Source organism: Rutidosis leptorrhynchoides, chromosome 9 (genome assembly GCF_046630445.1).
Source record: "Rutidosis leptorrhynchoides isolate AG116_Rl617_1_P2 chromosome 9, CSIRO_AGI_Rlap_v1, whole genome shotgun sequence".
Classification (NCBI taxonomy): Eukaryota; Viridiplantae; Streptophyta; class Magnoliopsida; order Asterales; family Asteraceae; genus Rutidosis; species Rutidosis leptorrhynchoides.
Window position 1 is genome coordinate 334,702,902 of NC_092341.1, and position 25,557 is coordinate 334,728,458.

General features: G+C 34.7%; 1 protein-coding gene across 1 annotated transcript; it reads right to left on the reverse strand.

Annotated features, from left to right (window-relative positions):
* Positions 1 to 23,736: 23,736 nt before the first annotated feature.
* LOC139869088 (uncharacterized) lies at positions 23,737 to 24,801 on the reverse strand. Its single transcript, XM_071857415.1, has one exon. It carries the CDS (start codon positions 24,799 to 24,801, stop codon positions 23,737 to 23,739), a length of 1,065 nt encoding a protein of 354 aa, XP_071713516.1.
* Between the last annotated feature and the right edge of the window lie 756 nt (positions 24,802 to 25,557).

Genomic DNA, 25,557 nt, shown 5'->3' on the forward strand with positions numbered 1-25,557 from the left:
ATAATCCATTTTTTGAACCCGGCCTCACAATTGAGAATCCGGAGAATATTCAGGAACGATTCGTAGATCCTGAACCACTAAACTTTCCTCCGGAACCACCAATCATTCAAACAGAGATTGTTGAGGAACGAACCATTAAATCAGAATCCTCTAGTGATTCCGATTCAACAAATTCAATTATGGAGAATCTGGAACCTTTAAGTATGGAAGACCGAATGAGAGCTAAACGCACTGGCCAAGGTCACGCAATTACTCATCCAGACATTAATGCGCCAGATTATGAAATCAAAGGACAAATTCTACACATGGTGACTAATCAATGCCAATTTAGTGGTGCGCCGAAGGAAGATCCAAATGAACATCTACGTACCTTTAATAGGATCTGCACACTATTTAAAATACGAGAAGTGGAGGATGAACAGATATATCTCATGTTATTTCCCTGGACTTTAAAGGGAGAAGCCAAAGATTGGTTGGAATCGTTACCTGAAGGGGCGATTGATACATGGGATGTTTTAGTTGAAAATTTTCTTAAACAATTCTTTCCGGCATCTAAAGCCGTAAGACTTCAAGCAGAAATTGTTACGTTTACACAGAAGCCGAATGAAACTCTATATGAGGCATGGACTAGATATGGAAAGTTATTAAGAGGATGTCCGCAACATGGTTTAGACACCTGTCAAATAGTACAAATATTCTACCAAGGATGCGACATCACTACAAGAAAAGACATAGATATAGCAGCTGGTGGTTCTATTATGAAGAAAACCGAAACTGATGCTTACAAAATTATTGATAACACTGCTTCCCACTCACATGAGTGGCACCAAGAAAAAGATATCGTTAGATCATCTAAAGCAGCTAGAGCTGATTCTAGCCATGACTTAGATTCCATTTCTGCAAAGATAGATGCTGTCGAGAGACGAATGGAAAAGATGACTAAAGATATTCACTCAATACGAATTAGTTGTGAGCAGTGTGGAGGACCACATTTGACAAAAGATTGTCTCAGTATTGAATTAACAATGGAACAAAGAGAGAATATTTCATACATAAACCAAAGGCCTGAAAATAATTATCAGAATAATTATCAACTGCCAAGACCTATTTACAATCAAAACCAGAATTATAACAGAAATATTCCATACAACAACCAACAAGGTCCTAGCAATCAACAAGTATCCAATAATACTTACAACTAGCAAAGACCTAATTTTCAAAACAAACCACCACAACAAACCGATGATAAAAAGCCGAATTTAGAAGATATGATGACGAAGCTAGTTGAAACTCAAACGCAGTTTTTCACATCTCAAAAACAAACCAATGAACAAAATGCTCAAGCATTTAGAAATCAACAAGCTTCTATTCAAAATCTGGAACAAGAAGTAAGTAACCTAGCAAGGTTAATAGGTGAAAGAAAACCGGGAAGTCTACCTAGTGATACAAATGCTAACCCCCGGAATAAAACAGCTAAAGCTATTACCACAAGAAGTGGTACAACACTTAAACCACCTGAAATACCTTTAACTTCTGATGAAGCTATTCCTACTCCACAAGAACCACAACCTGATCAAGATAAGGAAAAAGAACCGGTAGTTGAAAAGGTTAATGAAGATAACACAGTTAAGGCTAAACCTTATGTTAAACCATACCAACCACCACTTCCTTACCCGAGTAAAATGAAGAAAGAGAAACTTGAAGCCGAGCAATCCAAATTCTTGGATATGTTTAAACAGATAAATGTAAATCTTCCTTTCATTGATGTGATTTCAGGAATGCCTAGATATGCTAAATTCTTGAAAGATCTAATCTCAAATAGAAAGAAAATGGAAGAACTCCCGGCTGTTACTATGAATGCTAATTGTTCAGCAGTGCTGTTGAATAAGATACCAGAAAAATTATCTGATCCAGGAAGTTTCACAATTCCATATTTTCTGGGTAGTCTTAGTTCAATAGAAGCATTGGCAGACTTAGGTGCTAGTATAAATCTAATGCCGTATTCACTATACGCTAAACTAGACCTTGGAGAATTGAAACCAACCAGAATAAGCATACAACTAGCCGATAGATCAATAAAATATCCTAGAGGGATAATGGAGAACATGCTAGTTAAAGTTGGTACTTTAGTATTTCCAGTAGATTTTGTTGTTTTGGACATGGAAGAAGATTCTCAAGTTCCTCTCATATTAGGAAGACCATTCTTAAACACGGCTAAAGCAATGATAGACGTGTTCGGAAAGAAACTGACCCTAAGTATAGAGGATGAGAGTGTTACATTTTCAGTTGATAGAGCAATGCAACAACCGAAATCTGCAGATGATACATGCTATTATATTCAAACTATAGATGCACATGCAGAATTATTAGAAGAATTTCCAGAATTACAAGGAACAGGAGAATGTTCTTTAGGAGAAGGTAATGAACAAATTGATGAAGCTGAAATGTTAGCTACACTTATAGCTAATGGATATGAACCAACAACAGAAGAAATTCAAATGCTAAAAGAAGAAGACAGATATCGATACAAATCATCGATAGAAGAACCTCCGAAATTAGAGTTAAAGCCACTTCCAAACCATTTGGAATACGCTTATTTACATGGTGAATCTGAATTACCTGTAATAATATCGTCTTCTCTTACTGAAAATGAGAAATCACAACTCATTTCTGTGTTGAAAGCTCATAAACCAGCCATTGCATGGAAGATTCATGATATTAAAGGAATAAGTCCTTCGTATTGCGCACATAAAATCCTTATGGAAGAAGGTCATAAAACGTATGTGCAACGCCAATGAAGACTAAATCCTAATATGCAAGATGTAGTTAAGAAAGAGATTATTAAACTGCTAGACGCAGGTCTGATATATCCAATTTCTGATAGTCCATGGGTAAGCCCAGTTCAATGCGTGCCTAAGAAGGGTGGCATGACTGTCATTACAAATGAAAAAAAATGAGCTTATTCCTACTAGGATTGTAACAGGATGGCGTGTGTGTATTGATTATAGAAAATTAAATGACGCCACCAGAAAAGATCACTTTCCCTTACCTTTCATAGATCAAATGTTGGAAAGATTAGCCGGAAATAGTTACTATTGTTTTCTAGATGGATTTTCCGGATATTTTCAAATTCCAATAGCACCCGAAGATCAAGAGAAAACCACATTCACGTGCCCTTATGGTACTTTTGCTTACAAACGCATGCCATTTGGACTTTGCAACGCCCCTGCAACCTTTCAAAGGTGTATGATGGCGATTTTTCATGACATGATAGAAGAATGCATGGAAGTATTCATGGATGACTTTTCAGTCTTCGGTGATACATTTGAATCATGTCTAGTTAATCTTGAACGAATGCTTATTAGATGCGAACAATCAAATCTAGTACTTAATTGGGAAAAATGCCATTTCATGGTTAAAGAAGGCATCGTTCTTGGTCATAAAATTTCAAAAGAAGGAATTGAAGTGGATAGAGCTAAAGTAGATGTAATTGCTAAACTTCCACATCCCACCAATGTTAGAGGAGTTAGGAGTTTTCTAGGGCATGCCGGTTTTTACCGACGTTTCATAAAAGATTTTTCTAAAATTGCCACTTCTATGAATAAACTCCTAGAAAAGGATGCTCCATTCATCTTTTCAGATGAGTGTATCAAATCTTTTAATATTCTTAAAGAAAAACTAACTAATGCGCCGATCATGATAACACCAAATTGGAATCTACCATTTGAACTAATGTGCAATGCAAGTGATTTTGCAATGGGAGCCGTTTTAGGACAAAGGATTGAAAAACGATTTCAACCTATATATTATGCTAGTAAGACGTTACAAGGAGCACAAACGAACTATACAACTACTGAAAAAGAGCTCCTTGCTATTGTCTTTGCTTTTGACAAATTTCGATCATATCTCGTTCTAGCAAAAACGGTGGTCTATACCGACCATTCCGCTCTTAGATACCTATTTTCAAAACAAGATGCTAAACCAAGATTAATCCGCTGGATCTTACTCTTACAAGAGTTTGATATTGAAATCCGAGATAAAAGAGGAGCAGAAAATCTCGTCGCTGATCATCTTTCTCGTCTTGAAAATCCCGAATTAGAAGTTCTAAATGAATCAGCCATACAAGACAATTTTCCTGATGAATATCTATTGAAGATAGATTATAAAGAAATTCCATGGTTTGCAGACTATGCAAACTACTTAGTTTGTGAATTCCTTGAAAAAGGATTATCGTACCAAAGGCGAAATAAATTATTCAGTGATATAAAACACTATTTTTGGGAAGATCCACATCTGTTTAAAAGTTGTCCCGATGGAATAATACGCCGATGTGTATTTGGAGATGAAGCTAGTAAAATATTAAACCATTGTCACACAGGACCAACAGGAGGGCATTATGGGCCTCAATTAACAGCAAGAAAAGTTTATGATGCTGGATTTTATTGGCCTACAATTTACAAAGACGCACACCTTCTTTGCAAATCCTGTGATGCTTGTCAAAGGGCCGGAAAAATAAGTCAACGTGATGAAATGCCACAAAATGTCATCCAAGTATGTGAAGTATTTGACATTTGGGGTATTGACTTTATGGGTCCATTTCCAAAATCTCATAATAATCTATATATACTCGTAGCCATTGATTATGTATCTAAATGGGCGGAAGCACAAGCTCTCCCAACTAACGATGCACGAGTTGTAGTCAACTTTTTAAAACGTCTTTTTGCAAGGTTTGAAACACCGAAAGCTTTAATAAGTAATCGGGGAACTCATTTCTGTAATAATCAACTTGAGAAAGTACTTAAAAGATATGGAGTAACTCATAAAATCTCCACCGCATATCATCCACAAACAAGTGGACAAGTTGAAAATACCAACCGAGCTTTAAAACGTATTCTAGAGAAAACCGTAGGATCAAATCCGAAGGAATGGTCCATTAAATTGGAGGATGCACTCTGGGCTTTTAGAACAGCCTACAAAACTCCAATTGGAACTACACCTTTTAGACTTGTTTATGGAAAAGCATGTCATCTTCCAGTAGAAATTGAACACAAAGCATTTTGGGCTTTGAAGACATGTAATCTTGATTTACATGAAGCTGGACGTCTACGATTAAGTCAACTAAACGAATTAGAAGAATTAAGACATTAAGCATACGAAAATTCGTTAATCTATAAAGAAAGAACGAAGAAATGGCATGATAAAAGAATCAGAAGTTCAAAAGAATTTAAAGAAGGAGACAAAGTTCTTCTTTTCAATTCACGATTCAAGCTATTTCCTAGAAAATTGAAATCAAGATGGGCTGGACCATTCATAGTCAAAAGAGTTTTCCCATACGGAACGATAGAATTAATAAATTCAAATGGGATTGAATTTAAAGTTAATGGTCACAGAGTTAAACACTACATACATGGTCCGATGGAAGTTGACAACGAAGTTAATCACAATTTCGACACCAAGGCTAACTAAGTGTGGGGAGAATCAAGTCTTTAAAGGATAATATGTATTTCTGTTAGAGTTAGATTGTCTATTTTCGTGTAGTTCTCGAAAATGGAATCCGAATGGTCTTTCCCTAGCAGACCCTAAAGAACTAGTCTTCTCCCCCCATTCTGAATTTTTATTTTTTTTTAGGTTTTTACAAAATGAAGACTGCCTGTGAACTAAACCATGGTCTAATGCTACACGCTTTGATCACTAAACGTAATAATGACATACTACCGAGTGAACTAGTATCAGTAATCAGAGAAAGAATGGACGGAGTTAGAAAAGAATCCAGATGCGAAGATAATAAGTTACAATTTGGTAAAGGAAAATCAAAATCCGCAGCGAAAAGAAGAGCACGACACCTAGAAAGATGTCACAAATGCGGAAAATGGTCACATGGAGGTAAATGTTCAAATAATCAAACCTATTCAAATACCGAATTTGTTACTTTATGCAGAGACGGACCGTTCATATGTTTAGAAGAAAAGACACTGAATGCTCAAGGTTACGCCTATGTAGCCATGGAAAACCAATTAAACCGACTATCTTATGAATGGGATAGATCATATAACTAAGAAATCTATTTCACAGGTAAGTCTGTACAGTTTTTATTTTATTTTTATTTTATTTTTAACCTTTTGATAATAAACGCTAATTTGTTCGCTATAAAGTATTAAATTGGTATTGAATAAAATTAGGTTTGGCGACCGAAATTATTGATATCATACAAAAATTTATTACATCACTGCGAAATTTAACGTTTATTCTTAAGGTATAAATATCTTTAATTAATCAACCAAAAATATTTCAAAAATTCGTCATGAGTTAAATTAGGTCTTGGAACCGAAATTACTTTACCAAAAAGAGGGGCGCATATTTTTGATAATATTTGATTGATTAAAGTGGGATAAAAAGCCAAAAAGATTTTTAATTTCATTTTTACCATGTTTTTAAAATTAATATATAAATCTTAAATTAATACTGTAAACTTTGTAAAATCAATATATTTAAAATTGTAAATATTTGAAAAATTAATATAAGCTTGGTGTGAATTTATAATATGAATTTTTAAATTAAGTTTGGTGTGAATTTTTAATTTTTAAAATATGAATTTTATTTTTATGCATTTTAAATTATAAGTTTGGTGTGAATTTTTAATATTAATTTTGAATTTTATATTTAAGTTGTGTGAATTTAAAAACAAAAATTTATTTTATCTCATTAAGTTAAAAATATGATTTTTAAAATTCGTCGTAAGTTGAAGACTAGGTCTTTGAACCAAAATTGCTTTACCCAAGAGAGGGACGAGAACTTTTATTATCATTATTTTTAATCTTATTGAATTAAAGTATGCCAAAAACATTAAAAAACCCAAAAATCTTAGCTTTTAAAACAATTGCTACAAAAAGACAAATTTTAAAATTTTGTCGAAGGACGGACTAGGATATCGATCCGAAACGACCTCGTCCTAAATAACAAGGAAACAAAATTTTAAAATTAATTACTTAATTGTTTTAATTAATATAAGATTTAAAAAAAAAAAAAAGGCAAACTCCGCGACTCGCGAAGTTTGAAGCCTTAAACACCGTGACTCGCGGAGGGATGAAATTACAGAAAAAAATAAAACGTAAAAAAACAAATCAGTTCACCCCCCACACCACAAAACTGCGAAGAACACAGCGAAAAACCCTCGAAAAAACACGCAAAAACATCCCCAAAATCACAATTTTTAACCGTTAATCACCAAATTTTTTACTAAAATCATGTTGAGAAGGATGCTATCTAGGAATTACTCAAGAAAAACGGTAAATTTCTACACCTAAACACCATTTAATCCGAAATTTGGTGTTCTTGAGCAATTTTTTCCCCAATTTGATTTTGATGCTTTTTAGTGTAATTATGCTTAAATTGTTTATGTATTATGCTTGTATAACCTAGATTGATGCTATTTAACATGATTAGAAGCCTTAAACTTCAAATTTAGAGTAATCTAGGGTTTGTGTTCTTGAGCAAATTTGGGGCTTTTTGATATAAACAGGTTATGGCCGATTTTTGTCATGAATTGTTGCTAAATTAAGTAGTGTAACATGTCTAGGTAGTTAAATGATCCAAACTTTGAGCCTAAACATGATTTTGAGAATTAAAGTGGACTTTTTCAAGTCTAAAATTCATGAACTTGATTTTTGAGAGATAATGCCATTTGAAACTTGTTTAATTGCTAGTGATGATTATTTTGACATGTTATTTGAATTGAATGCTTATGAACTTGGCGAACATTTTCGTATATGCTTATTTGAAAAAGTGTAGATTTGATGAAAATGTGAAAATGAGCTTAAGTTTGATATAAATTGATCATGTCATTGTAATTATTTTGATTGATGATTTTGCTGACACTAATGCATATTTGGATGCACAAAAATTGTGTTTGATGTGTTTTGCAGACTGAAAGGGGTGAATCTTCATCCCAAGCCCACAATGCTCCTGCTGAGAATGTGGAACAACAGGAGGTGGATAACTACTACAAGCAGGATATACCTCATCCAGTCATGACATTTTCTGATAGGCACTTGGAAGAGTTGCACCCGAACCTGAGATTTGACAGACTTTGGATAGATTATCCAAAATACCAAAGGGGTTTGCATACTCTTCATTCCAAAGTTGTTGAGGTACCAAGGGTCATAGAATGGGGACCCTTAGAAGCTGTAGAATTGGCCGGGCCAATTAGGGAATTACTTGTACAGAGGTATGGTAATTCTACTTTTAATGACTGGGTACGTTTATTCACCATGCGTAGACCTGTATATAAAGTATGGTGTGAAGAATTGTTATGTAGTATAGAATTAAATGATCGGGTAGCTAGTTTAACCGACCGATCATTTATTAGATTTTTGTTAGGAGGTTCGATGCGCCACATGTATTTACTAGACATGGCTCAGGCTTTACGTATATATACGCCTGAGGAGTTAGCATCTGCCGATTGTAGAGGGTTGATACTAAACGGTAGAAAGATAGATGAAAATTTTGATACACACGGTGTGTGGAGTCAAATGACAAGCCATCACCGTTTCAAAGGGGGAAATTACTCTTATTTGGATATAGATAGAGCCGAATTAAGAGTGATTCATAGGTTTTTAGCTAATTCGATTACACAAAGAGGTAAGAACAAGGAAAAGGTAAATGAACAGGATTTGTTTTACCATATGTGTATTCGAGACCCACAAAGCGCTGTAAGTATACCTTATTGTGTGGGTTATTATTTATCAGCTATGGTTAGGGAGATGAGACCGCATAGCATAATAGGAGGTGGTATTTTTATTACTTTGATTGCTGAATAACTCGGTGTGGATATAAGTCGGGGGGGATTATTAGTAGAAGAACCAGAACCCCGCGATATAATAGGTTTAAATGTATACCATGGTGTGAAAGTTTTGAAGAGGCGAAATAACGCCGCAGTACCATACCATGGTAGACATCCACAGGTTGAGAGAAACCAACAGCAAGGTAATGTAGGAGGGGAAAATGAGATGCAAGAAATGCAAAGGTTTATAGCTTCACAGGAGTACAAAAATGCTAGACAGAGAGCATTTGAAGATTGGCAAGTTCATCAGAACCAAATCATAGCTCATTGCCAACATATAGGTAGAAACTATATTCCTACACCGAAACCCATCTTCCCTCCCTGGTCTATAGAGATGCAACCACCGTATCCTACGTATAACCCTGCCGAAGCATTCTATAGCACCTATGGTTATGTCTGGAACCCCTATTGGTACCAGTATCATCCCTAGTCTACTTAGTTGTTTTTTTTTATTTTTTTATTTTGTAATTTGTAATGATTGATACGTTTAATACTTATGTTAATATTGTAATAGTTTTTATAATTTTCTAACTTTTATTCTTAGATTTTAATAATTTTTGAATGTGGGGTAATATACCAAACTTCAAAAATATGTATATATGTTTGCAGTTTATCTTATGTACACAACAGGGTAAAACAACGCATTTTCAAAGACTGGCATTAAGTTCAGCAAAAGCAACTAATTTTGACGACAAGATGCAAAATATATGTGAAATAACAACAAGACGGAATGAACAAATGATGTGCACCATTTATCATTTAGCAAACCAACGCCAATATATTTGGAAACTTTGGTAAAAATTTAATCATTTTCACACAAATCACCCTCAATAATTTAAATTGTTACTGATTTCTTGCAAATGAGGGCATTGCAAGATCTTAAGTGTGGGAAGGGGTTAAATTCTTTCGGATTTTAAAATTTTTACTTTAAACACTGGGTTACCATTAAAAATACTAGTAAAGCAGTAGTTGTATTAGAATCTAGTGCTCTCTGATAATAAAGAACAGCCCTAGTCTTATATACAGACTACCCAATTCTAGTAAAATTTTACAAAATTTTCAATTAAATGAACTCAAAATCATGTTTATACATATTTATGAACGATAAAACTAGGTTTTAACACCGAAATTATTGTTACCTCGAAAAGGACATAAATTGAGAAACAAACCAAAATGTTAAAATTCATTTAAAATGGAATAGAGGACGATAAAAAAGGAAAATAAAAGTCAAGTGTGGAAAAAATTACCAAGTTATCTTAAACATATGCCACATATTTTTGTACAAATAACTGAAAATACTTTTGCTTTGGACTAAACTAAAAAGTTTTTACCTGATTTACTGTAAGAAAGATGGGTCTACCCGATGAATCAATTCCATCATTAAAAGGAAGTAAAGTCTTCCGAAAAAGACACGCGCTTCTTGATTTAGGTCAGGAAGTTGTCGTCCAGACCAGCTGTAGGTTGACGAAAAATCTAGAAAAGTCATCACTAAAATCAGCAGGAAATCCACGGACCTCAGCATTAAACAGGGTCGCCAAGTGGTCAGATTTATCCTAACCATGAGAAGGATTTATCTCGTAAAATGGGGGGGGCACCATGCAAATTAGCTTGATAAGACTAATGAATCAGATCCCCAGAAAGGATAATCTCCTTAAAGATTAAAAATCAGCTTTTAAGCCTGATATTACTCAATCCTAGAGATTGACCTTAAAGATTGAGAATTCAAACTCATGGAATTCAATGATATCTAAACTCGAGCTTGAACGAGAAAATATTTTGATCAAAATTACAAACCGATTTATTTTCTGAAAACCCTATTTTCAATGCGTTCATTACCATTGAACGTAAAATCCTAGGAATTCACCTGGAATTCATTAGGTCACCTGAACTAAATCGGGTGTCAACCGTAAGAACGGTGGTTGCATAGCATGGTCAAAGACAGGACCTTGTGCCAGACCGAAAAATTATAAGGGTGAGCTTTACTATTGCTCCTACCAAGGATAGTAATTGCATCCAACACGTTATAGACCATAATTAAAAGCATGTCAGGGGACATTGCCTTAACAGTTGCTTGTTCAACGCTTTCCTTTACAACCGGACGGTAGTTTATCGAAAGGTAATATACGGGACAAGTAAACTGGACGTGTTGCTTTCCAAATACAAGGTTAGCAAGTGGGTGACACAAAACCGCAAGTTTTGAGCTAAAATTTTCAAATCTGAAACCCACCAAACCCACAAAAATATTTTGCAAACACCGGTGAAGGGTTAATCCGAAAAACTTATCTAGGGTAAAAAAAACTAGATTTAATTTTCAAAAGATCAAATGTTTTCATAAAGATCCAATTTCCTTAATGGATCTAAATTTTTATAGTCATGTGGGACTGTAAACCATATCGTTACTACCATTGTTTATACCGCCGTATAGAAATCACTGATGTACAAAGTGTGAAGAATAAAGAAGTGATTCTAGTATTTCAAGACGATATTGCTTGAGGACAAGCAACGCTCAAGTGTGGGAATATTTGATAATGCTAAAAACGAACATATATTTCATAGCATTATTCCTCAAGAAAGACAAGCTTTTAGTTGCAATTGTTCTATTTACAAGTGATATTCGTTTAAATAATAAAAGGTGAAGACAAAAGACAGATTCGACGAATTGAAGATGCAAACGACCAAAAAGCTCAAAAGTACAAAAGACAATAAAAAAGGTTCCAATTATTGACAAGAAACGTCTCGAAATTACAATAGTACAAGATTCAAAACGCAAAGTACAAAATATAAAATTGTACGCAAGGACGTTCGAAAATCCGGAACCGGGACATGAGTCAACTCTCAACGCTCGACGCAACGGACTAAAAATTACAAGTCAACTATGCACATAAATATAATATAATATTTAAATAATTCTTATAATTATTTAATATATTATATTTATTTATAAAACCGTCGGTAAACAAAGAGCCAAACTCGTGTGAGCTGTAAAAGTAAACTCCGCGACTCGCGGAGTTTGAAGGCCAAAAGGGCCGCGAGTCGCGGAGCCCCAAGTTTTGAAACTCCCTATAAAGCCAACCGAATTCTGAGCATTTTTCATCATCTTTTTCTTCTTCTCTCATAATACTACGTAAATATTTATATTTATATTTTAATTTTAATTTTAATTATAATTCTAATAATAAGGGTATGTTAGCGAATGTTGTAAGGGTGTAAGTCAAAATTCTGTCCGTGTAACGCTACGCTATTTTTAATCATTGTAAGTTATGTTCAACCTTTTTACATTAATGTCTCGTAGCTAAGTTATTATTATGCTTATTTAAAACGAAGTAATCATGATGTTGGGCTAATTACTAAAATTGGGTAATTGGGCTTTGTACCATAATTGGAGTTTGGACAAAAGAACGACACTTGTGGAAATTAGACTATGGGCTATTAATGGGCTTTATATTTGTTTAACTAAATGATAGTTTGTTAATGTTAATATAAAGATTTACAATTGGGCGTCCCTATAAATTACCATATACACTCGATCGGACACGATGGGCGGGGTATTTATATGTATGAATAATCGTTCATTTAACCGGACACGGGAATGGATTAATAGTCACTAGAATAATTAAAACAGGGGTGAAATTATGTACAAGGACACTTGGTATAATTGATAACAAAATATTAAAACCTTGGATTACACTCAGTCGACATCCTGGTGTAATTATTAAACAAAGTATTAAAATCTTGTTACAGTTTAAGTCCCCAATTAGTTGGAATATTTAACTTCGGGTATAAGGATAATTTGACGAGGACACTCGCACTTTATATTTATGACTGATGGACTGTTATGGACAAAAACCAGACGGACATATTAAATAATCCAGGACAAAGGATAATTAACCCATGGCCATAAAACTAAAATCAACACGTCAAACATCATGATTTCGGAAGTTTAAATAAGCATAATTCTTTTATTTCATATTTAATTTCCTTTATTTTATATTTAATTGCACTTCTAATTATCGCATTTTTATTTATTGTTACTGTATTTAATTGCACTTTTAATTTTCGTACTTTTTAATTATCGCAAGTTTATTTTATCGCACTTTTATTATTCGCAATTTCATTATCGTTATTTACTTTACGCTTTAATTTAAGTCTTGTATTTATTTTTAATATTTTACATTTGGTTTTAACTGCGACTAAAGTTTTAAAATCGACAAACCGGTCATTAAACGGTAAAAATCCCCCTTTATAATAATAATATTACTTATATATATATTTGTATTTTTTATAAAAGTAAACTAATATAGCGTTAAGCTTTGTTTAAAAAGATTCCCTGTGGAACGAACCGGACTTACTAAAAACTACACTAGTGTACGATTAGGTACACTGCCTATAAGTGTTGTAGCAAGGTTTAAGTATATCCATTCTATAAATAAATAAATATCTTGTGTAAAATTGTATCGTATTTAATAGTATTTCTTGTAAAAATTTAATAGCTATTTCGTATACACCTCGCGAAACATCACATAAGTTGTAAATAATAATAATTACTTTTTTTATCATAAGTAATTAAATGATAATGAAATCCATTATTTATATCATAAGTTTAATAATTAGTCATAAGTTTTAAATCAAAAGTTCATCGGGTCGTATCCTGAGCCCCGGGTGTCGGTTTTCGGCGAGCCTTACATATATCTATGCCTAAGCAAACCACCCGACACTTTGATACACTCAAGAACACCCCAAGAACAGTCCACAAGTCGTGATGTACAGCCATTACACTACTTGGAACTTCAATTCAATCAAAAACGTGTTTTAGACGTAACGTGTGATTCGTGGCTCGGATTGAGATGACCCGAACATGAAAGTTCACCCCACCATCAGTCCTAACACACTAACACACCCTAAAGTCACCAAATATGGTCATAAAGTTGGACCAAACCTGGTTCATACCAAAATCACATTTCAATCTTAACAAAATACCACTTTGATCATATTTAGGGCTCCGGGAATCGAAACGACATGAATCCGGAGTCTAAAATTAATGTCTTGATGAGAGGAACTCATCTAGATACTTTACTTTCACTTTTATAACTGTTACATAACCAGAAATGAACGAATATGCTGCTGTCCCAATTCAATCAAACCGAAAACATGTATAATCGAGCAATTCTACGCATACAATCATCAATACAACAATACACAAGTGCTATACTATCATAATAACATCAAATACCAACATAATCAGTAGAAATGAATAATAATTGAAAAATTAGGGTTCATAGGTATACCCAAATCGAAGGACAAAAGATGTAATCGTGTAGAGAACGAAGCGTAGAATCCGGAAACAACAAAAGCCCCAAATCTTCAAAGCAAAAATGTTGAAGAAAATGATGATGTTTTTGATGTATGGGATGGCCAAGGAGGAAGGAAAAAGAAGGAGAAAGTGTTTTTAGGTTTAAAATGAAAAGAGTAATGTGGAAGTTAGGTTTAAGATAATTAGGTTTGCAAAATAACAAGTTCACCCCTCCCACTAGGGGATTTTGGCCGAAACTTGCCTAAGGGTGGGCCCTCATGGCCCATTTTGATGTAATGTGAAGTTACTTGTGGCCCGAACGCCCGATCAAAGCCCGAAACGCGAAAACGCTATTACGCGATTAATTATTCGGAGAGATAACAAATACGCGATGGAAGATATATATAAACACTATATATATTCATATGACATTAAAATATCATATTTAAAATAATTAGGACTTAAAAATCCCAAAAGCTAGACCGTTGGTTCAAAAACCGAAAAAAGATTCGCCGGATAGAAATCTGCGACACGTAGAAACATATAACTCAAAATATGAATATAAATATTCATATATCACATAATAATTAATATATTATTACTAAAATAATAATATAGGTCATAGAAATGACGTGGCACGAATAACAGTTAACGGTCGTTAAATAATTAACGATAAAAGATAACGGAAAAAGTAGGGTCGTTACAACAACCCTCCCCCCACCCATTTTAGTGTTATTCTTGATTTACTAAAATGTAAACAAATATTCAAACCAATGCATCAATGGAAATGTTCTGTGAATTGAATTTCCAACTAGTATACTACACATTTCAAGAATTCGAAATCATGGTGCTCGTAACGTTTGAACCCATCAACTCATTTAAAAACTAGAAGATAATATACACATCAGTTTCGTACTTTCTATAATTAGTAAGACATGACACTTTACAAGCTATGTGTCCCAATCCTCTCATGACATATCAAAAGCCAAGTCCACGCTTTCTTGAAGCGGCAAAACTTCATGTCTACATAGGTAATTTTCTTCAATCATGCTCCTATAATGCAATTTTTCAAGAAACTATTAAGAAGTGTTAAACTTCAACCTTATTTTATCTTGTAAGTCTGAACACATACCTTGGGATCATATTTACATGTGTTCAAATCTTCATATAGTAGGCTTTCCACATTGAATTCAAGCTTCTAGCGTTGTACTAGAAAGGAATTGCGTATCTCACTATAGAAGAACTAAATGGACTTCAATCCCACACCAATTGCAGACTTGTGCTATCCTTTAGTTAAGTGATCAGACAAATTTTGTTGTGACCTCACATAGTCAACATAAATTACTCCATTGGCAATCAGCTCTTGAATCATGCTATGTCTAACAACCAAGTATCTAGACTTTCCATTGTACATTTGGCTATAAGTTTTAGTCTAAGTTGAAGCACTATCACAATGTATACATATAGGAGAGATAGGCTTCGGTCATAAAAAAATCTCATAAATTAAATTCCTTAAACCATTCGACTACATTACCGAATGCCGCCAAAGCAACAAATTCTGATTCCATAGTCGAAGTCATGATACAAGTTTGCTTCTTTGATGCCCATGAAATAGCTCCTCCTCCAAGTTGGAATATCCAACCCGTTGTAGAAGAATGATCTTCAGCGTCGGTAATCCAACTTGCATCCGAATATCCTTCTATGATAGGAAGAAATCCGAAATATGTGATACCATAATTCATGGTTTGCTTCAAGTACTTGAATACTCGATTAATTGCATACCAATGGTGAGTACCCGGGTTACTTGTGAATCTACTCAATTTTTTCACGGCATAAGCAATATCCGGTCTTGTTGATGTCATAACATACATCAAACAACCTATTGCTTTAGAGTATTCAAGTTGTTTCATCGCCTTGCATGAATTAGGCAAAAGCTTTATATTTGGATCAATAGGAGAGTTAACCGGCAAACAATTCTCACAATTAAATTTCTTGATAATTTTCTCAACGTATGAAATTGAGTAATTGTGATACTTTTTCCATCTCTTTTTATCCTTATCCCAAAGATTACATCCGCCACTTCCATGTCCTTCATTGAGAATTTTGATCACAAAAAATTCTTTAGTTTTATCAACTTGATATTTGCCCGTGCCAAAGATCAACATGTCATCCACATATAAGCAAATGATCACACATTTCCCCTTTTACACACTTGTCCGGTTGATTCAATATAAACCCATGAGACAATACTACATCATCAAACTTTTGATGCCATTGTTTAGATGCTTGTTTAAGTCAAACTTTTGATGTCATTGTTTAGGTGCTTGTTTAAGTCAAACTTTTGATGCCATTGTTTAGATGCTTGTTTAAGTCAAACTTTTGATGTCATTGTTTAGGTGCTTGTTTAAGTCCATACAAAGACCTAAAAAGGCTGTTTCACATCCATTTGATGAATCACAAGATTGTGTGTAGACGCAATAGTAATCAATAATCTGATAGTGGTAATACGAGCAACCAGTGCATAGATATTGAAATAATCAATACCTTCCTTTTGTCTAAAGCCCTGGATAACCAAACGGGCTTTAAACTTATAAATCGTTCCATCAACCTTCATCTTTCGCTTGAAGATCCATTTTTTCCTAATGGTTTACAATCTGATTGTAAGTCCGCTAAAACCAAGTATTATTTTCCATTATAGAGTCCATCTCAACACGAATTGCTTTTTTCCAAATGGAAACGTCACGAGATCTCATAGATTCATCATAGATTCTAGAATCTCACTCTATATTATGACAACAATAGAGTTGAGATTGAAGATAATCTCCAGACCCTTCAACTAGATATAGTTGGAAATCAGAACCATATGATTTTGGAGTTCTTGTTCTACTCCCTCTACGAGGTTTAAATGGCTCACTTGGAATTTCTTTCAATTTAACTCCTTAAGAGGTACTTGCAATAGGTGCCATGTCCTTTGGTCTAGATATTGAGGTAAACTTTGATTCATCAAATATTGCATCTCTAGATTCTATCACGGTATTAATCGAAATGGCATCATTAGGTTCAATGACATAGAATTTATGAGCCTTGGAATGCTCCGCATATCCAATGAAGATGCAATCAATACCTCTTTCACCCAATGTTTTCCTTTTAGGTTCGGTAAGTCTCACGACTGCCCGACAACCCAAAACTTGTAAGTAATGCAAGTTGGGCCGTTTCTTGTGCTAAAGCTCATAAGGGGTTTTCTTTCCCTTCTTTTTGGGAACCCTGTTCAAGATATAGTAAGCCGTTAACATGGCTTCACTCCAAATCCTTCACTCAAACCCGAATAGGACATCATGGAATTAACCATTTCTTTTAGTGTCCTATTCTTCCTTTCAGCTACACCATTTTGTTGAGGTGTATAAGGAGCCGTAGTTTGGTGAATTACACCTATAGATTGGAAACAAACCGGGTCACAGTATTCACCACCTCTATTGGTACGCAATGTTTTAATTGATTCACTCTGTTGCAATTCTACTTTTGTTTTATAGATTTTAAACTTGTCTTAAGCTTCATCTTTAGCATGCAAAAGATATATGAAGCAAAACCTAGACGCATCATCTATAAATGTAATCATATACTTCTTGTTACCCAATGAAGGAGTAGCATGTAAGTCACATAGATCACTATGATTTAGTTCTAATGGCTTAGATATTCGGTTTATATTTTTGAAAGGTTGCCTAACAGTTTTAGTCAACATACAAGTTTTACATTTTTTCCAATTAGGATCAAAACTTGGTATCAATTCTTCCTTAGACATATCATTCAATCTTTTGTAATGTACATGTCCTAAACGTGCATGCCATAAATCGAAATCATTAGGACAAGAACTAATCATAGAAGTAAATTTCATGGCATTAGGAACATTCTTGAGATTAAGCATAAACATGCCATTATTATAATAGCTAAAACCAATAAACACAACACCTTTAGACAAAATATATTTGGCTGATTCAAATACTTGTTTATAACCACATTTATTCAATATGTGATTAGAAATAAGATTCTTTCTTAAGTTAGGTACATATAATACATTGTAAAGAGTAATTGTTTTTTCGAAGCTAAACTCCAATACAACATTTTCATAACCTAGATCATTTTCTATAGATTCGTTACCCATATGTAATACATCATTATCCGGTACAAATGTCTTGAACCAATGACGATCCTTGCACGCATGACAAGTAGCACTCGAATCTATCCACCATCCAACATTATCATCATGCACATAAAATGGATCAGAAATATGTGTAACATAATTCTTAATTGGATAAGTCACAAAGTTAGAATTTTGACCTTGATTTGGAGTCGGATCCTTTGATCCTTGAACCGCACCCGATGTGCTTCCTCCTTCAATGTTCTTTACCCTGCAATCCCTTTTAAAGTGCCCGGATTTGCCACACCTCCAACAAGCCTTTTTGTCTTTCTTGTTGGATCCACTTTTACCATCAAACTTTCGCTTTTTCCGTTTGAATTCTTGTTATTGTTGTGTTTATTACCACGGTGATTATCTTCAATCATGTTGATAGAAGATGATCATGTTTCCTTTTCCTTACCCCCTTTGCCACTTTCTTGCACCCGTATTGATTCCTCAATACGCAAATGGCTACCCAAATCATTCAAATTCATTTCCTCTTTCTTGTGTTTCAAAGTGTGCTTAAAGTCTTGCTATAAAGATGACAATTTATCAATGATAGATGAAACCGAAATGGTATCATCCGGTATCATCCATATTCATCTTGTATTGAGCAAATTGCCCCAAGATCCTTAGGATCTCATGGAATTGCTCCATGATTTGCCTTGTATTAACAATCTTATAAAATTTAAAATTACTAACAAGAAATTTCTTGCTAGATGCATCCTCGGCCATGTATTTGGCCTTCAACTTATCCCACAATTCCTTTATCAATTCAACAGTGTTATAAACATCAATAAAACATCATACATATCGTTCAAGATGTGTTCAGGACACATCAAGTCATCATTGTCCCATTTTCTCCTAAGATGGGCGTTTTCCAAGGTCTATTCTTCCATCTTAGCGGGCCTTGGGGTTGATAGAACATAAATCACCTTCAAAGTGGTCAATAAAAACCGCATCTTCTTTTGCCATCTTCTAAAATCTATATCCTCAAACTTCTCCAACTTTGCAAACCTTGAAGTCATCTCTTTAACCGATACACTGGCCATGATTCTAGAATACTCAATTAATTTATTAGAAATGTGGATTAGTAGGTTGAGAATCTGGTACCGAATTGATACTAGAATCGTGTGAACACTTTCTTAATAGAGTATTTCGACCAACTTGGTCATGGGTTGCACGAAATCACTATTAGGATAAGACTATTATAAACGATCTTCTTGACCAAAAGGGAATTGTTCCTTGTAATTGTAGAAAATATAATCCAGAAATTTGATATTTCTTACTCACTTTCAACACTCAAACTTCCAGTTTATATTTTATACAATTGCAAGGAACAATTCTCTTTGGGTCAAGAAGATTGTTCATACTAGTCTTATCTTAATAGTGATTTCGTTCAACCTGTGACCAAGTGGGTTGAAATAGTCCATTCAGAAAGTGTTCACATGATTCTAGTATCAATCCGCTTCCAAATTCTCAACCCACTAATCCACATTCTAATATAATATCATCACCTCGTTTGTTTAGTTAATCTTTCCCTCACAATGACACTAATATGATAGTATTGTAGTTAACATTTCCCACACACTTAGCTTATTTGTTCTCAACACATGTAACTAACTTGATCCCTTGCTCTATTAACAATTTGTACAAGTGATATCATTTAAATTTATCATCTTCATACTGATTATATACATATACATCTTAATATATATACATACATATACATCAATACATATAGTATGTACACCGAGTTCATTAACAATCTACATTAGATCACGAATCAAACACGAATTTAATCCTTTCATTATTAACATTGTGATGCAATATATTCACTTAGGTTAGTAGGATGACGTTAGCCATTAATAGTTCATAATGGCTTCTTAGCTCTAATTCTGCGAAATTGATAAGAACTTTATAATGAATGAACATTTATGATGATCAAATTTAGTTGATAGTTCATATATTCTTGTATATAATTTACTTTTTATTCCGTATATATCGTTATAGATGATTTTACATCTTAATTTTTAACTAGTTTTTTCATACGCTTATAATACTATGACTCAAATTTGGTGATGCAAGGGAGATGGTATAATTATATAAATACCATCTCTTCACTTAATTTCATTAAACTTACCATATACTTTCACCTATTATCACACCTTAAAAAAAAAATACACACTCACCAATTCTCTCTCAATCCCTAACCCATGTAACTCTATGAATTGTAACAATTTGTCAAATTAAAGAGCAGTTCATAGTTAGATTCATCTTCATCATTTATAGTTCATCATCTTCATCATACATATACATATACAAAACAATATATATATATATATATATATATATATATATATATAGAGAGAGAGAGAGAGAGAGAGAGAGAGAGAGAGAGAGAGAGAGAGAGAACAATATATACATATACGATACACACATAAACACCCACGTGATCTACTATCAAGCTTAAGAAAACAAATTCGATGGAGATCTACCTTTCATATAAAATATAAGCTTTAACTTCCGTGGATATAGCTAACTTTATTCATACGTACAGTAATATTTATTCTTTTAAACACACGCTCGAATATGTGTTATGGTACATATAAGAACTATTTAAACCAATATACAGTTGTATCTTTATGCAGATATTTCGTATGTTTTATGATCATTTATATTTTTTTTTTGAAAAGTAAGAAAGACTTATATTAAACAATCACGAATAGTACATGGTTGACTGGGCACCCTTAACAGCACGATACATCACGAAAGAAATAAGGATAACAAATTACATCGCCCTAAGCTAATTGCAAAGATTGCAACTAACAAAAGGAGTTAAAACTAAGGGTGTGAAAACCATTGTAGCCAATCCATAATATGACCCTTGCAACGTCGTGAAATCCAATCATATGAAAGAACTTGAACCTCGCTAAATAAAGATGGGACCGTCTCGAGCTTATTCTTGAACACCTTTGCATTTCTATTCTTCCATAAAATGTAACAAACCACCCAACAAACCGCTTGCCATTGATTCTTTTTATGATCCTGTGCTACACCACCGAAAGTACCATTAAAAATATCCTCAAACCCGAATATAGCCGAATTATACCCCCACCATTTAAGAACTTTAGCCCAAATGTCTTTTGCCACTTGACAGAAAAAAAGTATATGCTCCACCGTCTCAATGTCACCATCACAAATCGGGCATCTCACACTATTCAAGTCGATGCCCCGTTTATCTAACTCGAATCTTACCGGTATACGTCCTAATCTCGCCCGCCAAATAAACACCTCCACCTTTTTTGGAACCAAACCATTTCGCAACGACTCAATATAATTAACCGACCGTGGTAGAATGACTTTCTCGACAAGAACCGAACAATCCTTGACCGTATAAATGCCCTTCGAATTAAGATTCCAGCTCAAACAGTCTTTTTTACCTTCGGTCAGCTGCAAGTTCCGAACAGTATCACGCAACTCATTTAGTTCACTATTCGTTCGGCCCATCGGTGGATAGGCCCAATTGCCGAGCCCATCTCCCTTAAATTCTTCGATTTTGCTACTGATGCTGATATCTTTGGCAATCTCTAGCCTGTGTAGTCTTTTGAATCTGTCCTTAAACCTTGCGTTCCCCACCCAAATGTCATCCCAAAAAGAAGTGCTTTTCCCGTCCCCGATTGAGCGTATGAAAGAATTAGAGAAAGAAATCCCTAACCCGTCCACATGTTTTCCTGCATCACAAATAGAATTCCAAAGGCTAGCGTTTGGATTCCGGGCACGCCCATTACCAAGCACAAGACCTCCATTAGAACCATAAATGCTACGAATAACGGTGACCCACAAAGTGTTAGTTTCGGTTTTAAACCTCCACCACCACTTACAAAGAAGAGCCAAATTTTTACTTTTTAAGGACATGATATTTAAACCTCCTTCTTCGTGAGGAAGTAGGATTTTTTCCCACTTGACCCATGATATTTTAGAATTAGAACCCGTCCCGCCCCAAAAAAATTTCCGTCTCACACTCTCTAGAGAATTAAGCACACAAGTAGGGGCACGAAAGAGCGAGAAGTAATAGAGAGGTAGGCTAGAGAGAACCGACTTAACTAAAGTTAACCGTCCACCGAAAGAAATCATTTTTGCTCTCCAATCCGCTAACCTGTTGTTAAATTTCTCGATCACCGGGGACCAATCATTCAATTTCTTCATCCTATTACCCACGGGAATACCCAAATACATGAAAGGCAATCGACCGCCGAGACACGAACACCAAGACGCAAGAGCTTCCACGTTATCATTACTAATGCCTATCCCAAATAATTGACTTTTATTATAATTAACCTTCAACCCCGAAGCCCGTTCAAAACATTCCAACAAGTACATTAAATTTCGCGCATTACGTCTACTCCAATCGCCAAAAAAAATCGTATTATCCGCATATTGCAAATGGGAGATGACGACTTTATCTTTACCTACCTCCACCCCTTTATACATTCCTCTCTCAACCGCCACTTTCGTTAGGATATTAAGTCCCTCCGCTGCAATAATAAAAAGAAAAGGCGATAAAGGATCACCTTGGCGAACGCCCCTTTTAAGATTAAACTCACTTGTCGGAGACCCGTTTATGAGTATGGAGATTGTAGCCGATTTAAGACACGAGGAAATCCACTTGCACCATTTGGTACCAAACCCCATACATTTCATCACTACAAGAAGATAATCCCAATTAAGCGAATCAAAGGCTTTCTCGAAGTCTACCTTAAAAATTAGGCCGTGCTTTTTGTTTCGTTTAAGATCTTCGACCACTTCATTAGCAACTAACGCACCATCAAGAATATATCTACCCCCAAGAAACGCACTTTGTTCCATCCCTACAAGACGAGGTACCACTTTACGAATTCTCAAGGACAACATTTTCGTGATAATTTTATAATAGCTGCATATAAGACTAATCGGACGATAATCACTAAAACTCAGCGGATCCGATTTCTTCGGAATAAGGGAAACAAAAGAAGCATTGCAACCCTTTGAAAACTCACCAAAAACCCAAAACCAGTTGATTGCACCTACCAAATCATCTTTGATTATGGACCAAAACTTTTTGAAAAAACCAAAGTTGAACCCATCCAGTCCCGGGGCCTTCGAACTACCACAACATTTGACCGATTCCCAAATTTCCTCTTCCGTGAAGGGAGCTTCTAAGAGCTCATTATCCGCTGATGTAATCGATTCAGAAAATAGCCCTTCAAGGCTTGGTCCATCCGAATTATGCTCCTCAAAAATGCTCTTAAAATGGTTGAAAGCAACTTCTTTGATTGTGTTAGGATTTTCACACCAAGACCCGTTAACATTAATCCCTCGGATGTTGTTTTTATTATATTTTCTCTTTAAGGAATTATGGAAATATTTTGAGTTTTCGTCTCCATTAATCATCTATCGAACACGGGCTTTCTGCTTTAGCATCCCTGTCTTAATTTTTTCCTTTTCCATCCATGTTTTTCTCGAGTTTAGCCATTTAGCTCGCTTTTCATCATTTAAACAACCTACTTCAGCTTTCAATTCAAGATCCGTTACTACCTTTTTAACCGTCTCAATCTCACTATCAAGCTTACCAAAGTGAACTTTACTCCATTCTTTAAGGTCACCTTTTAATCTTTTTAACTTGTTACGGAAAACACAATCCTTCCGGTTACCCCCCATTGGACCAGACCAAGAATCGGCAATAACCTTGTCAATACCCTCAACCACGAACCAATCATCAAAGATTTTGAACGGTTTAGGCCCAAAATCCACCTCACCATCCGACAACGAAATAGGACAATGGTCCGATACACTTCTATCTAAAGCCACCACTTTTAGATCGGTCCAAAGGTTAAGAAAGTCGTCCGAAACCAAGAATCTATCTAGCTTACTCATTTTCATCCCATCATCACTAACCCTAGTAAATTTCCTCCCACCCAAAGGAATGTCCACTAAACTATTTCTGTCAATGAACTCGTTAAACCTCTTAGCCCGATTATCCAAAAATTCACAATTCAATCTTTCCGACTTATCTCTAACCTCGTTAAAGTCCCCACAAATGACCCACGACACACCATCAATACACAAAATTTTGTCAAACGAATCCCAAAATTTACATTTGTTAGCGTCATCATGCGGACCGTACACATTGACAATAATCGATTCATTACCCGACTTTTTCCATTTTTCCCGTATAGCAATAAAAAAGTCATCAATTAACTCACTAGAAACCTCGAAGATGCTTTTATCCCAAATTAATAATTGTCCGCCCGACTTACCAACCATTTCTTTTTGAACATACCCACAATCACTAGAACCCCAAAGCCCGAATAACCAATTGTCGACTAGGTTATGACATTTCGTTTCTTGCAACGCTAGAATAGAGGGCCTTTCTACGAAACATAAGCTTTTAACATCACCAAATTTACTTTCTTTCCCGGACCCGAACCCACGAATGTTTAAGGAGATAATCTTCATTAATAAAAAGGAGGTACGAACAGAGAAAAAAGACACTTACATATCTTTCTTGGTCCATTTTAGACCAAGATTGGTGCTGAATTCCTCTACTCCAATACTGCTTTCCGATATCAATTGGTTCACCTCCTTTTTCTTGCTATTCCTAGACGACGATGACTTCTTACTCAGTTTCGATCTTCTACTACCACATGTCACACAATTAATCCCACTTGGTTCCTCAACGCCTTTTCCTTTCCTACTCGATCTCTTCGCATGTAAAATTTTTGATGAAGCTTTCCAGTTGCCGATGGAATTCCAGCAGCAATTGGATGAATCAGAAGCGTAAACACCCCCTTTACTTGCTTCGTTCTAAATACATAGTTTAAGAAATATCAATATTATATCGTACTTTCTATTCACTTTTCAGTTATACTACTTACTTTTTACCTATCATTGTATTTACATTTATAAAGTAGAGTTATAAAACAACACTGTCACATTATTATTATTTTATTTATGAATGTTAATTAATTAATTTAAGATATCTTAAAAAAAAATAGTGGACAATATACTTAAGACATAAGGATGTTAAGATAATGATACTGAAGTGAATGTTGGTATACCAATTTGTACCGTTATTTTGGAATGGATAAAGAAGTTAAGTTTATATATACTACGGGAAAAGCTAACAAGTGTCTTAAGGGCACATTTTAAGCACCGTCAATAATAATTTTTTTTTCCCAAAATTAACATTAATTGTAATAGATATTCCATGTA